At 33.4% G+C, this 16,015-nt stretch overlaps 3 protein-coding genes across 3 annotated transcripts; 1 reads left to right on the top strand and 2 right to left on the bottom strand.

Annotated features, from left to right (window-relative positions):
- The first annotated feature begins 626 nt into the window (after nt 1-626).
- LOC105141603 (HVA22-like protein a) lies at nt 627-2,953 on the top strand. Its single transcript, XM_011048870.1, has 5 exons — nt 627-836; nt 1,139-1,165; nt 1,268-1,390; nt 1,879-2,125; nt 2,613-2,953. Exons 1-5 carry the CDS (start codon nt 775-777, stop codon nt 2,673-2,675), a joined length of 522 nt encoding a protein of 173 aa, XP_011047172.1. The 5' UTR covers nt 627-774; the 3' UTR covers nt 2,676-2,953.
- Nucleotides 2,954-8,956: 6,003 nt separating this feature from the next.
- On the bottom strand, nt 8,957-13,018 carry LOC105141602 (microtubule-associated protein RP/EB family member 1A). Its single transcript, XM_011048869.1, has 8 exons — nt 12,631-13,018; nt 12,152-12,220; nt 11,954-12,040; nt 10,881-10,987; nt 10,628-10,770; nt 10,452-10,528; nt 9,488-9,601; nt 8,957-9,382 (listed from the first exon to the last, which is right to left on the bottom strand). The coding sequence occupies exons 1-8, from the start codon at nt 12,736-12,738 to the stop codon at nt 9,257-9,259; spliced, it is 831 nt and encodes a 276-aa protein (XP_011047171.1). The 5' UTR covers nt 12,739-13,018; the 3' UTR covers nt 8,957-9,256.
- Nucleotides 13,019-13,251: 233 nt separating this feature from the next.
- LOC105141617 (uncharacterized) lies at nt 13,252-13,846 on the bottom strand. The gene is made up of 2 exons (XM_011048886.1): nt 13,479-13,846; nt 13,252-13,399 (listed from the first exon to the last, which is right to left on the bottom strand). Exons 1-2 carry the CDS (start codon nt 13,760-13,762, stop codon nt 13,252-13,254), a joined length of 432 nt encoding a protein of 143 aa, XP_011047188.1. The 5' UTR covers nt 13,763-13,846.
- Between the last annotated feature and the right edge of the window lie 2,169 nt (nt 13,847-16,015).

Here is a 16,015-nt window from a genome sequence, read left to right as displayed (position 1 = left end):
AGATATAGAGATTAAAGTAGTTAAATAAAGGCTTGGATGATTTATTTACTTTTGTGTTTTAAAAGTATATTTAAAAATATTTGATTTTTTTATTATACATTCCATTTTTAAATAATTTTATATTGTTTTAGTATAAAAATAATAATAAAATATTATTTTAATATATTTTTAAATAAAAAATATTTTTTAAAAAAAATAAGCCAATTATTGAACTCTTCCGGTGATTCCACAATGCTGCTGCACCGAATCCACTGCCATACAGGAAAAGCAGTGGGAACGAGGACAGTGCATTCGTCAATGCTTGAGCTGTGCTCCAAAATCATTCAATAAAAATCTACACCGTCCGTTACAGAAACCGCAGGTATCCAAGAATTATTGAAAAAATAAAAAATTGGAAGTGTGGTAGTAATATTTTCTAAAATATTTTTTATCGGAAGATATATTAAAATATTTTTATTTTAAAATATTTATTTTTAATATTAATACATTAAAATAATTAAAAAATATAAAAATATATTAATTTAAAATAAAAAATAGTTAAATTCTTTTTAAAATATCGAAACACAGTCAATATTTTGTAAACAACAAAGCTTTTGAGTTTTGGCAGCTTCCGCTTTTCTTTTCGAAAATGTTTTCCCCACCTGTCTTTCTAACTTCACACACAAACACTGTCACCAAGAAAAAGCTGGAGAGCGCCTCCTTGTGAGAGAATTGAAGACGAACAGAGACAGAGAAAGCGAACAACATTGTTTTGTTAGTGCGTGCGAGACAGAGATGGGATCTGGGACTGGAAGCTTTTTAAAGGTTCTTCTTGAGAACTTTGACGTTCTTGCTGGGTATGCTTTCCTTCTTCATGCTGTATCTATTTGTTTCAAGGTTTGTTGAAACTAAGAACATCAAAAGCTTCATTTTTTCTTGCATTGATTGTGTGTTGGGAGTATTATTTTGCTACCGAGATAGTGGAAACCCTCAAAGTAGGGTGTTTGTATCTATCTTTTTTTATTTCTTTTCTTTTGGTACGAAAAAGTTATTCAAAGATAAAACAAACTCATTGGCTTATTACTTTTCTATATTTATATAGTGTGCTTTTTTATTTTTATTTTTTAAAAATCTAACTCCTAATCTGAATAATTTCCAGGCCTGTGATTAGTCTTGTTTATCCTCTGTAAGCCCCTCCTCTTTTCCCTCTTTCCTTTTTAGCCTGCCATAGTTATTTTTGTGAGTAAAATGTTATGATAGTTACTTAATTTGGGTTGTGTTTGGACAGATATGCCTCAATTAGGGCAATCGAGACAAAATCTCATGTTGATGACAAGCAATGGCTTACTTATTGGATTCTTTATTCCATGATCACTCTCTTTGAGCTCACCTTTGCCAAAGTCATTGAGTGGTAAGTTTTCTTCACTTCAAATTACCCTCTTAATATATTTTAATTCGTTTTGTTTTGTCTGTTCTGTTTCTATCATTAATAGTAATTTCGGAATGGGAATTAGGGAATTGCATTGTTGATGGTGGTTATTGAATAGTATTGTTTCGGAACTCCTTTTTTGCTAGTTCTGGTTTTATCCAAAGCTGACCAGCTCACAAAGAACCAGCTGCAGAGAGAATTGAGTCATCTTGCCTTTTGTTCTATCCTAAATTTATCACATGTTACATCGTGACAGTGTAGTTTTGTGCAGATTTCGTGTACTTCTTCATGGGAATAAAATATAAACAAAAAATCAATTAGCTTGGAAGATTTATTTTATATAGTTTCTGGGGTAATTTCTCAATATGGTGAAATGCCTTGTTAAGTTGTTACTGTTATTTTAACAATGCACTTTTGCAAAAATATTTAGCTGGTGGCAGAATTTGCTAAACCCTTGAATGTAATGGCAGGATACCAATCTGGCCATTTGCGAAGCTCATTTTGACCTGCTGGTTGGTCGTTCCATACTTCAGTGGTGCTGCATACGTTTACGAGAACTTTGTGAGACCTTTCTATGCCAACCCACAGGAAACCATTAATATATTGTATGTGCCAAGAAAGAAGGATATCTTCAGCAAACCAGATGACGTTCTATCCGCCGCAGAGAAATACATTGAAGAGAATGGGACTTATGCTTTTGAGAAGCTCATTACCAAGGTAGGTGATGAGCCATAAACAATTGTCTTAAACTGATTTTGAGAGCCATAATGATTCAAGGAGTCTGCTGATAAAATGCCACACTATGTTTGTTTGTGTGAAAATGATTGATGGATAAGTAGAGAGGGATGAGCGCCCTCCATCATTCCCTCATTGCTTGAACCATCTATAGTTTTGTTCTACTAATTAAGAAAAGAGTAATGCTAAACATTAAAATGCTAGGAAAAGACTGAGGGTATCGCCATTGAATCCTGCATTAAGATCATGACCAATGGCACATAATTTTCTAGAAATTATTTCTTACCATTGTTTTCTTCAGCATTTTTGTGAACAAAAATAGCGCAAGTGATAAACTAGGTAGTTTCCTTAATTGATCGTGATTGCAGCTGATTAAATGGTTTACCAATAATATGTAGCATTAAATATCTCCAAACACATTGCAACTATAATAAGATAATGGCTCAATGCATATGTTCTGGTTCTGCAGGATAAGTCCAGGAGGAGCAGCAGCTATACTTTCTTTGATGGTGACAGGGATGACCGATACTGAGAGCTTCCAGCTTGCCCTGATACCATGTTCATTGTTGGGGAAGACTTGCTAGAGTTCCTTTCAGTTGCATGCTGATGCTGCTACCTAGTAGAGTTCTTTGTTTTCACTGAATCTAGCGATTTTTCTGTCTGTCTAATGTGATCTGTGGTTCTTTCTAAGGATACATGATGTTGTAAGGTTACAGTATTTAAATATCATGGCTGCTTGCTTTATTTTCATGCGTTTAATTATGTGCTTGATTTTCTCACGGAAGATGAAATACACGCCAACTACTACCAGATCCTTGTAATAGATCACTTTTTGCAGGAACCATTTCTTCTCGTTGACATCGTGTACTGATTTGCCTCTCTTAATGTTATCTTCAGTGCAACCCGCCGTTCAACCAGCCAATAACTTTATGCTGCAAATGGTTTCCTCCTGCAATGAGACTTCTAGTTTGGATGTTGGCAATACAGCCAATTTTCGGGTTGCTATTAGGTTTTCAGGCATCTCGGACTATCATGTGAGCTGTGTCGTTTATCTTCAGCATCTCTGGCCCTATTCCATTCTCATCTAGTTTCGATCCTAGTTTCTTTTCCACAATTGAGAGAGGCACAGCTGCAGGAATTTGAAACATTCCGAGTATGCCAGAAATCTGAACTACAGAAAGCGGGTTCTGAAGCAATTGGAAAATGAGAATTACTGTCACTGGGGAGAGCCAAGGCGGGCCTCAGGAATTCGAGGGAAGTTGCTCATCTGTCCTACTCTCAAAATCGTTGGAGAAGATTGTTGGATCGTAAGTTTTCAATCTTGAAAAGCTACAGGGACTAGTAATGAGAATAAATGGTCTCAATATGTTTTTATTGATCAAGATTGTTATAAAACATTGACATGCTTCTTGGGCTTTGCTGGTGCCGTTCCCTTTTTACGAGGGATGGAAATCACATGGCCGATCAACTTTCCACGCAAGAAGTTAGAAGACATTGGCTTCGTACGCTGGTTCTAAGTTCTATGCTAACCTCAATCGATGCTCCAGTATGGATGTGCTCTATTAATCTACTCTCCGTCTGTATCTTCTGATTTATGTTTTCGCTCCTGCGCTCCGGACTTTTTGTCAGGGCAATATAATGGTTCAATCTGTACTCTCAAACTTCTTCCCCAAACCATTGCTTCGTCATGAAATCTCTATATTTATCAAACACAAATAAAAAAAATATTAAGGCCTTTCATAGAATACACTGTATATTTCCTTCCATTGATATCATCAACATGGATCCTGTTACGGGGTTAATTTTTCATTTTAAAAACAGATTTCGTGTGGCAATTTAGTCCTACAAGATTCAGCCTTTCCCTCACCGATTCACTCGTGTTTTGTCTAGGACTAATTTGTTCTACAAACCTAAGAGATCTCCATACTCTTTCAATGTCACAAGCAAACGGAATAATACTAATGAATATAAACTAAATACACAACACAGCAGATTACAGGAACAACTCTCAACATTTTCATTAACTTAATTAAAGAATTACACAAAGTCCTTCTTGTATGTTATGCCCATTCACATTTTGCATGCTACACATTTTACAGCTTATCTAATTACAAGATAATAAAAGTTACAAGTATAAACTGCCTCTAATTTCCTGCACAGCTGGAGCACCCATTATCCCATGTTTTGGCCACTTTTTTCCCCACATAAAGAAGTGTTGCAACTGCTGATAACTACTCCCAAAACTGCTACAATTGCATTAACATGTTCTCCCATAAGCCAATTGTCCACTGCCGGCACACATGCTGCCAGCGTAATTGCTTCACATGTCTTGGATCGTCCGCTGTCTAAGTTATCGTCAACCCTCGCTGTCCAAGTTATCATTAGCCCCAATTGCTGATTTTGTCGATGTTGCTAAATTCCTCAATGCTGCCGAATTCCCACTATCCCATTGTGTCATCCTAGTACTCGATGCTGTCGATTTCACTGGGGCTGCCGAATTTCCACTATCCCATTGTGTCATCCTAGTACTGTTTCGTCAAGGTCTTGGTCAATCCTCGCTCAAGTCTCAACTCTTGTCAGCATACTGTTGTGCTAGCTGTTGTGAGTTGTCGCACATATACTCTGTCAATTTTCGCTACTGTTATACGAGTTGCCATCTCATAATTACTATCCAACAATGCTTTTCATTAGCTTGCATCCTGACGGATATTAACCCCGTGACAGATCCCCCCCTTGTTGTTCGTGATATGGCTGACTGCATGCCACAACCTTCAGATTTTCTGTGTTTAGATGGACATTCGGTTATTATCCAGGGCAGAAAGGCAAAATAGAGAGCCTTTTGTCTGTTCATCTATTATCTCGACCACTGAAGAAAATAGCAGCTGATATGGAAGGGACCTGACAATTACATTGGAAAGCTAGTTCTATGAGAAGTTAGTATTCTCAACCAGTTAAGTGAGAGCTTTCGAGCTAGAGTCTGAACAAGCTGGCTTACAATTCTTATAAAGTTTCAGAGGAGATCTCTCGACGAAATCCAATTGTGACCGAGTGCAGCCTCATTGACAGCTCCAAGCTATGGTTGTAGCCGTCAATACCCCTCTTTTTGGAGGCTGAATTTGCTTATTATTCCATGAGATCTCTAGTTTGTAGAGTTACAAATACACCCATGTTACCAAAGAAGGGAGCTAAGGGTATTGAAAGAAGCTGGCGAAGCTGCCGGCACCATGGTCGCAAAAGTTCATGCTAGAAGGATTGGATCTGGCTTTCTCTTTAACTTTTTTGTTTGAATCTGTCTTTCTTGCTCAGGTACCTGTGATCTCGCTCTAGAATCTTATAAACCATTATCCTTGCTTGTTTCTCCTTTATGCCTACAACATGTATTGAATCATAATATACATATTTTATGGGATGAATCAAAGATTTACTTCTTTTCATTCTTTATTGTACATTTTGGAATTTCAACTTCAAAATCTTAATATATTTTTATATCAACATTTTGACAAGGTTTCCACTACATGGAGGTGCTATCGAAATTATGAATTCCTTTTATGTTTTAGATGAACATGGGTATTCAGGCCAGTTTGCATGCATTATAATTAATCCTACGAACCTTAAAATTAACAATTTTTTAGATGAATATGAGTGTCCAGACCAGTTTGCATGCACCACGATTAATCCTACGAACCTTAAAATTAACAACATAAATCATGAATTCTTCATCATAAAAGTGACTTCAGCCTCACCACACACTATTTCCATTAAAACATGATTAACCACAATATACATATGGATGTCAAGGCCAAGAAATTTCTTTGAACATATACAAATATCACCAATATAACTAAAGAAATATTCTTGTGTCTTTTGCACAATCTATGTAATATTTTAACTTTATTACATACAATAAGTTTATTTTATAATACAAATGAGATTTTTTTTAATTATAAAATTCTACCTAATATAAGTTTTTTTTTAGAGTTGAGATGGTGAATGTGATGCAAGCATGTAGAGAAATAAAATACATAATAAACATATTTACATTAATTACTTCTAATATATTTTTTTAACTCTAAAAATACACAAATGATTATTGATCCTTTTATGAGCAATTAAAATTATGTTATCCTTGCAATTTAATTTATTCTCCTCATCAAGAAAGTTCTTTCCCTTTATTTTACTCCTTATGCCATATTTCTCATTTTTTATGTTCTCTTCAACGAATAATTAACTTTCATTTTTTTCATTATACTCATTATGTCATCGCCGTCATGGACAAACTAATATCCCCTCAATTAAGTATTCATTTATGGACTTGTTAATCCCCTTCAATACTCATGTTTTATTTCAATCATTAGTTTATTAATATAAACAATGCCCATATTTCAAGCTTTAAAATCAACTATAGTAGTTGTTCCAATTCAATAATTATAACTTGGTTTCATGTCAACCTTGCTTTCATTTTTAAATATTGTTTTCAATTATATATTTACTATTTCATTTTAATAATCGAAGGTGTTCGTTCATCCACTTCAATAATTGTAGCTTGTACTTTAAATTAATATCCTAGTTGAAGTTCAAGTATCCATGTATAACTCATATTCCAGTATTTACAAAAATAACTTGAAAAATCAATAAGATAAAAGGTAAATTTTTACTTTACTTTGAAATCATATTCGTATTCATAGTATCAAATTTTATATTTATAAACTTCATGTTAAATTTGTATTTTTATATTTAATATGAATTTATTAATTTTTAAACATAACTTGCACTTATATAATCAGCTAAATTTTTCAGAGTAACCCTCCATTTATGTGATTGGACTTTAATTTTTTAATTTATATTTCAAAAAATACATTTATTTTCATAACTCAATTTTGGCATTCTAAGTATTTTTGGCATCTAAGTATTTTGTCAACTAACTCCATATTTCATTTTAGTGATCTAACATTTTTATCAATGTAATAGCCTTTTCATCAATCATTTCCATAACTCATTTTTAATGCCCATGTATTTCATCACTAATTCCCATTAACCTAATTTCATCATCCAATTCCATAACCCAAACATTCACTTCATTCTAACATTTATCATGTCATTTTTGACTTCCCATACTTTTATTTCATTCTAACACAAGCATTCATTTCATTCAGACAGCCATTATGCTCTTTTTGGTTTCCCATACACTTATTTTATTTTAACCCAAGCATTCATTTCATTCAAGAATCTGCCATGTCTTTTAAGCTACTAATTCATTCATTCATTTAGGCATCCTTTGTGCTATTTTTCGCCACTTATTTACTCATTCAATTCAAGCTTGTATTATGTCTTTTGGTTTTCCATTAAGCATTTGCCAACACTTCAATCACCAACTTATCCATCTCATTCAAGCATTTTATCAAACACCTTCTACGCAATGTTATCATCCCCTCTTCCACATCATAACTCCACATAACCAAACTTCCTAAACAAATCAACAACAATTTACACTGAGACATAACCAAAGTTCCTAAACAAATCAACAACAATTTACACATCACAACTACTTTAATAACAACATAATCAAACACAAACATTCAAATCACCATCACATCACACAAAAATCAACTCAAAAAATCATCACATCAAATCATGCTCAAATTTGAAACTTCACTTACACATTCATGGCCGGCAACACATGGTTGGCCTAAAATTCTTTCATTTATCTACTAATTACATTATTTCAAGCACAAAACTCTTGATTTTACATAACCTAGGGAAAAATCAATTACGCAAAAAACACACGAAGTTAAGGAGAGTAAACATTCCAACACTTCCAAATAACTCTAATTTAAAGGAATTTTGGTGTGGGAATCAAAGAATCCAAGAACCCACCTTTCCTTCTATCCAAATTATAATTTTTCAAACCATAGCCAAGACACTACAACCTCTCACTGTCCTCCCGTTTTCCACAAGCTTTGATTGTGTTTTTTATATCGATCCTCACTCTCATTCACCCTTAGAAACCAGTTTGGAGGATAAAAAGAAGAAAAAGAAAGCTCTCCTTTCACCCTCTCTTTTGCTCCTGGGTCACTGTCCTTAAGTGGCTTCATAGCTGATACTTCAATGTTATCGATTAAACCATCAATCATAAGTATTTTCTCCGTTTTGCATATTTAGTCACGTACTCAGGGTTTATACTACAAAAAAATGGGGTTGACAATAAATTTTACCAATGCTCCTAATTCATGTCACACATGCTGATTTTCATCAAGTCTTCGGCCATAATTATTTTTCGTATATAGGTTTATTATTATTATTTCTGGTCGGGATTTTCCACTAATTAACTAGGATCATACATTATTAAATCATGGGGTACACTTGTAGCTGGAACGAGAATCCTAAAAGCAACGGTTTCCAACTGAAATCGCATTACATCATGTATGTTGGCAATGTGGAAAGAAACTTCCTTGTGGTGAGCTGAATGGTTTCACATCCCAATTACACAACTGTTCATGATAAATGTTCTCTCTTTGTAAGCTATGGTGGCCAAGGTAGTTGACAGTGATGGATGGAAACAGCTCTCCAAGAACTTTTAGTTTTGGGAAAATGATAGGTCTAAATCATGTCAATTTATTGCTGGATTAAAATAACTAGCAAATTTGATGATCTGCTCTTTTCGTTTTCCTTCAGATTATTGTTACCCACCGGGTCTACTGTGTGTGTGTGTGTGTGTAGTGTTCTATTTCCTTTCCTTCGTGTGGGATATTGGCATTGAACAAAGAAAGATAAGGAAATCAGACAACTATTTCAGGACAAAACCTACGAGCACGGTGGAGAAGAAAGCGGCATTAGTAAATTGCCCTTGAACTTTGATAGATGAGTCACCGCGTAAATTCACAGAAACCCAGGAACATGTAATAAACTCACACAGTGCTGAAGAAGGGAGCAACGGCAGCTTCCCTTTAACTTTGATAGATTAGTCGCCAATTAAATTCACAAAAACCCAGGAACACATAATAAACAGAAAACACTACACTTATTTACCATTGCTGGCAAAAAACTAAAGCTTCATGACAACGCCCTGAAAGCCATGCAACTTAGGCAAGATTCCATTGCTGGCCAGAACTCAACTCAAACTTCACTTTCAACTTCAGTTTCACCAGTACAGATAGCTTCAGATAGGTATTCCTGAGCTTCTTCAAGTGCAGATTCCTTGGTATCAGCAGCATACAGTATCTTTTTTATAGCAACTACCACCTGCATGGAGTTTAAACAATAGCATTACTAGAAATATAACCCCACTCCATGTTTATGATACGAACCATGGCTTTATCTATATATTAGGCATCCAGAAACTCTTACCGGTAGATCCTCCAATTCAGGAGTCTGACATAGTATTTCTATATCACGCAACTTTGCAAAGTAAAAATCTCTTTCTTTCTCCAGAAGGTCCACTGAGAGCTTCATATCTGCAATCTTTATGCACACCAGAAACTTAAATACTCATTGCATGATATCTTTCATATTCCAATGTCTCAATAGCAAAAGGCTATTATGAGAAGAGGTAACCTCAACGTAGCATATTATATCATTATCAATAGAAATAGAAATTCCTTTGATTCTATCAATTTTTCCCCGAACATAATGGACGGCAGTCAATGTTACCCCTGCATCCATCAGCTGTTGATGACAGTTTAGATATTTCATCCAATTTGCACATGCTAGTTTAAGTGTTTCCATCCATAGAGCCAAAATAAACTCTCATGTTCCCTGGGCCTTAAGTATAATTTTACCACCAAAATAAAGTAAATTTCTCTTTTATACAAGATAGCGAAATGGAGGGGGAAATAGAAAAAAAAAGAAAGAAAGTATTATTTAACATTAAGATTGTCTTTAAAGGAAAATTAAAGCTTATTTTAAAAACCTTGGAATAAAACACTTCAGAGCACGTGGCAAATTAGAAGGAATCCTTTAACTATTATTAAAGGTGGATAAATAGAAGAGTGATATTTTCTAATGTTGGGGCAAAATTGATAAAATCAAAAGGTTTAAAACTCAACTCATAATGAGGTAATCTGGTAGGAATTAAATTGAGGTTTCCCCATATGAGAACTATGATTACAAAGTAGAGCTAGTGCGGTTATTGAAAAATTTCAATCTCTACCATCTGTGTAAAACACTTGCTCATCTACCTGCCAAATTGACCATCTAAACTCTAAAGTGCATGAGAACAATCTGCATATATCAAAGACACTAAATGCAAGGAGATTTTGACTTGCTGCTGTTTCAAAAACAATAAAATAAAATAATAAAATAAATTCAATACCTCGTCGGACAAAGCTTGAATCTCCTCCAAAGAATTTACCTCAACTACCACAGCACTTCCCCTCCCTTGCTTTTTCACTGTAGCAATATGCATTAAACAACAAAGGATTAAAGCAAAATGAAGGCAAAATAAAAAAGAGGCAAGGATATGGAAGATATCACGTGGTGCATATTTACCAGACATTTTGTTCAGGTCAACTGTGTAACCAGAGGCAGAGTTATGCATGTTGCTTGCTTGCTGCGATTTTGTGGCCTTTTGAGAGCCCCTAGAGTTACGGTCCCTCCCACCCTTACTTCTCCGTTCCAAGGGGTTATAGTTCCTTTTAGAAACAAAAATGTTCAACAAAATGAAGCGACTAGAGCAAATGAAAAAAACAATTTCAAGAGAGTTAAAATAAATGGAAGGGTGAAGAATGTAAAAGTGATATACTCATTCATGATGCCACCATTCACAGAGTCACAGTATCGTTTCAGCCACTGTAAGAATTCCAAGTTGTCCAATGGCCTTCCTTTAACAAGCCTGTTAACTTCAAGATGCTGCTATGTAGATCGAGAGAGAAGGGATGTCAAGGAAAATATAGTGTCTCGGTTCTATTATTAAGAAAAAAGAAAAACTGTACCCAGTCTCCTCACTCATGTTAGAACCTTGAAGAATATCAACACTGTTAATAAAAACACACCTTCAACTCACATGTTAACAACACAATCAACAATCTCAATCATATCTCTATATGTATCGCAAATACAACTGAGAGGCTACTATCGTGATTGAGAATGAGCCAGGCGAGAGGGAGAGATGGAAGTCCTATACTTCTTAACCTTTGATTCCCATTACCCCTTTTTCATTTCACCCTTGAAGCGCTTTGTCTTTTCTCTGATGTTAGAAGCCAGGGATAGCCTTCTAGTGATCTTTGATCATTTTCTGCTTGCATCCGCCTATTAGATAGAAAAGGGGGGAAGGGCTGTTGAGAGTTCAAATTGGAGGGGTGGAATAATGTCACCATTTGCTGAAACATGAACAATGTTTAGCTTCTCCTCTCTGTTTTTTTTTTTTTTTCCCTGACTTTGTTGACTTAAACCAAGCTCACCATCTTCAATTTTCGGGGCCTAGAATTGATCAGACTGAAACAAACCTGAATCAGAAATGCCAAGAATCTCCCATCCAACTCTGCCTTTGGACAGGCTTCCTATAATGTCAACTCATATAGTTGATCCAACCAAGGAAATAATGGTCCAAATGGTAACATGCAAGAATGGGAAAATGTATAAACACAAGAAGCAGAATGCTGCAAATTATATATCGAAACCATATCAAATGATGGAAATTACATTCTCATATTTTAGTCAGCGCAAGCTTCCTGCTAAGAATCAAACTAGGAGCCCAAGGTCTATATGGACATAGTGATTCAGTAAAATTAATAGAAATGTATCTGAACATCAAAAAGCTCTACACATAAAGCATAGCGAAAAATTTACCTTACACATGAAAGTTGAAAATAGTACCTTCTCAATTTTTAACTTGTTAAATATGTCTTGCAGAATCTTGTAATTTTGAATCATATCATATTCTGTCTTTGCATCAAAATTCACCTATAACAAATGAAACTGAAATGTTGAGGAAGGCATTCTATAATTGCAATACTTAACCAAACGACAAGGAAAATATTAAAGATAAAAATGTCCGAGGCAGAATTCTGTTACCTTGTGCATTGGTACAATTCCTGGATAAGTCATGTCCATCATCTGACACTGCACAGCACCGGAAGCAGCCTAGACACACGCGAATAACATTACAAAATAAGGGGATTAAAAAGGCACGATGTGAAATACATCTCATTCGAAGAGCACTCTTTTGTCCTAAAGCCATATCTAAAGATTTTAAACTCAACCTAAAAACACAAGAAATCCAAAGTACATGTAAAAATTAACAATCCTGTAGACAAAGCTGATTTCAGAACAAGTCGAACACGGAATTAGATAATTTAAATCAGAGCATCCCATTTTGTTTAATTCTCCGTAACAGAAAATGAACTTAAGAAAAACACTGGAAAACGCTTATAAACAAGAACCCATTTCATGAACATCTTCAAAATTCCTAAAACAAGAACAATGATCACAAAAAGCCAACATTCCCTCAAACAGAGAAACAAATATATTTCCAAATGAAAAGAAAAGAAGACCTCTTCAATACGAGAGAGGTTGAGCTGAAGCCTATTGTTGATCCATGTTAATATCTCATTCCTCCCGACAAAATACGCACTGTCCATCATCCCTATATTCGACGCCATTGCTCTCTTTATTTTTTTTTCTTAACAGAGGAGAAATGGGTTTTGCTTTAAATGAGAGAATATGAGGAAAGCTTTGGTTTTGGAATTTGATTGGAGACTAGAGCGTTAAATTAGGGAGTTAACGTTTTATTCTTCTTATTATTATTATTCAAAAACTGTGTTTTCAATTTTTTAGGGAGTAGAAACTGAAACTCAAGAAAATGACGGTGAAAGAGAATGATAGAGAAACCGATGCTTCTCCAGTAGATAGGGACGGACTAGAGAAATGGGCATGAAACTCCAAAACCTTGTCCCCTTGTTTTATGCATTTAGATGTCGTAGAGTAATCTAGGTTATTTACTGTGCTATGCTATTGATTGAATTAAAATTCTTTTGAATATAAAAATAAAATAAATGATTTTTTTAAATATTAAAATAATAATATAATAAATAAAATAAATGATTTTTTAAAATATTAAAATAATAATATATTAGATTTGTAGGATTAATTTTATTTAACCTACCATTATTAAATTACCAACACAAACTGCCAAAAACAGCCATAAGATCAAAACATCTTAATTTGCTATACCTTCTTCTTCTTCTTCCGATCACACGTGGGGTGTGTTCTGAATAATTTTGAAATACAAGGAGAAGGAATTGCACCAGTGCTGTGGCTTCCCTAGAGAAGGAAGTTCAGAATTGTAAGGATAACGAAGACAATTCCAGGGAAGAAGCACGCGATCGACCAAGAAATAGACCTTCTTCCTCTGGAGCTTCTTCTATGGCTCTCGGGAAACGTACTGCAACATAGCCTACCACAATACCTAGGAAAAGATACAGTAAAATCATCCCTATCAGCAGCATCGATCCCTCGTGAAGCTGGCGACATGAAACCAAGGGCTAAAAAACCAGTAGTAACTACCGGCATCCCTATGATTTGAACACCATCTCCAACCATAACACAGAGAAGCTTTGAGCAGTCTGGTTCTCTAAACACATCATCACCAACAAAAAGTTTCCACATACACAGCTCCTCAATCATCCGTGCTTGAGCTTCTTTGTCCAATTCCTCTTACCTTGTTCAATTAATTATGGTTTTTATATCTCTGGGAACAGTAACCTTAATTTATAAAATTGGGGTTTTCATGATTTGGTTAACAACGCTCAAAATATCTTTGTTTTTTTAAAAAAAAAATTCAAATGCATATTTATAATATTTTAACAATTATCCACTAATTTAATCTAAAATAAACCCACGCACATGCCATATATCGCATATAACCATGAAGATTTATTTTATCATGAATTATACGAGCTAAACCATCTATATATTTTTATATTTTAAGCCTTATTATATATATTTTTTTATTTATTTTGCCATTTTTTGAACTTTTCCTTTCTATCTCTCTCCAAGCTCATCTTCTTTGAAAGTCCTTGAATGCATGAGGGCCGCCATTGGTACCATCCTAACAACAAATCTCCTCCTTTAGGTCAAGGTATGCACTTGCATACATAAATTTTTTATAAAATATTAAATTATTTAAAAAAAGAAAAAGAGTTCAATAAAATACTATATGTGAATATAATTTAAGTAAAACTATTTTTAAAAATATAAAATAAAATTTTATTCAAAGCTTCTTTAAAGCATCCCATGATTACATTACCATTAAAAAAATTTATTCATCCTTTAACTTTTAAGATTTTTTTAATATATGAGATAGATATCAAAAATATAAACATAAATAAAAATTTTATTCTTTCTTTTATATAAAATATCTATTTTTTATATTAATAAAGTTCATCAAAATTTATAAATACTTCTATGTAAAGAAGTTAAAGATAACATGAAAACAAAGTTTAAAAAATTCCTTACAAAAATAAAATAAAAATCCAATTTAATAATGTGTTAAATTATGATATAATTTTATTATTTATTATTTTAGTTATATGTGGTATGTACAGGGATTAAAGATATAGGCATTAAAAAAACTTTTATGAATGTTTTGTTTAAAGGAGTCTTCTTAATTTCTAGTAGTGATGGTATTAAAATATAATAGAAAAAAATAATGTAAAACAATAACAAAGGATCTTTTATATATATATATATATATGCGCGCATCCATACATACCAAGGGTCTAATTGATTATAATTAATTTGATAAATATTGATGTACTTTTATTTTTTTATATATATTTTAGTTATTGTATTTTAAGGTATTATACAGGTTAGGCATGGATTATTAAGAAGATTATTTTATATTATTCAAAGAGATATATATACAGGCATATATTAATGAAATGGGATTAATCTATTTTTTAAGAATATAATAGGGAAAATGACGAGTTTTTATAATGTCCTTATATCTTTAATTAATCAATTTTATCATTAGAAAATGCCCAAGTTCCTAATCTATTCTTTCATTAATTTTTCCATCCAAATTAACTAAATCTAATAACTGAATTTTAGGTCCCCCAATTTTTTTTTCAATACAGTATCTTTTTTAGAAATATCCATAAAAATTCAATTAAATCAAAAGCTCCAAAAATAATTTCTTGGGTCACAAATAGATAGGAATTTAAGTTACATTTGGTTAAAAATCAATGTGAACATGCAAATTGGGGTTTAATTGAAAAAAATAAAAAAATATTAAAATTTATTATGATTGCACAAACTAAATAATTGCACAAAAGTGAACAAAGGTGGCAAAGTGTTGAAGTCCAATTTGCCGGGGGACTAATTGAAGAGAAAAAGTGAAATTTAGTGCCAAATTGCATAAAATGACAAAATAAAAACCTAAATAAAAGATATAGAAACTTGGAATGGTTTAATTGAGAGAAAAGTCAAGATTAAGAGTAAATTCGATGAAAATTGAATTAACTAAAGGACCAAGAACCACATTGTAAGGAACATAAAAAATACAGGAACCAAATTAAATTGGACCGATGATGAAATTGAGAACATTTCAAAGGAAAGGGTTTAATATGGGGCTGGATTGAAATTTTTATAAATTAAGGACTACAACTAAAAATGATATTTGACACGATCAAAAGATTGATGTTTTCTCTCAAGTGCAGGAGTGTCGAAGTAATAAATAACCTGGTAAGATCGGGGTCGAACCACAAGGATGTTAATTGTATAAATTATAAACAACAATAATACAACAACAACAAATCCATAATAATAATAATAATAAAGATGAGAGCTTTGAGATAAAAGATTAATGTAAGGATTAAACAGTGATAACAATAAATGTCAAGGTTAGAGGATCTACTAATGGTATTTCAAACAAGTATA

The sequence above is a fragment of the Populus euphratica genome, unplaced genomic scaffold (genome assembly GCF_000495115.2).
Source record: "Populus euphratica unplaced genomic scaffold, PopEup_1.0 scaffold125.1, whole genome shotgun sequence".
Lineage (NCBI taxonomy): Eukaryota > Viridiplantae > Streptophyta > Magnoliopsida > Malpighiales > Salicaceae > Populus > Populus euphratica.
This window is presented reverse-complemented; position numbering and strand designations above follow the sequence as displayed.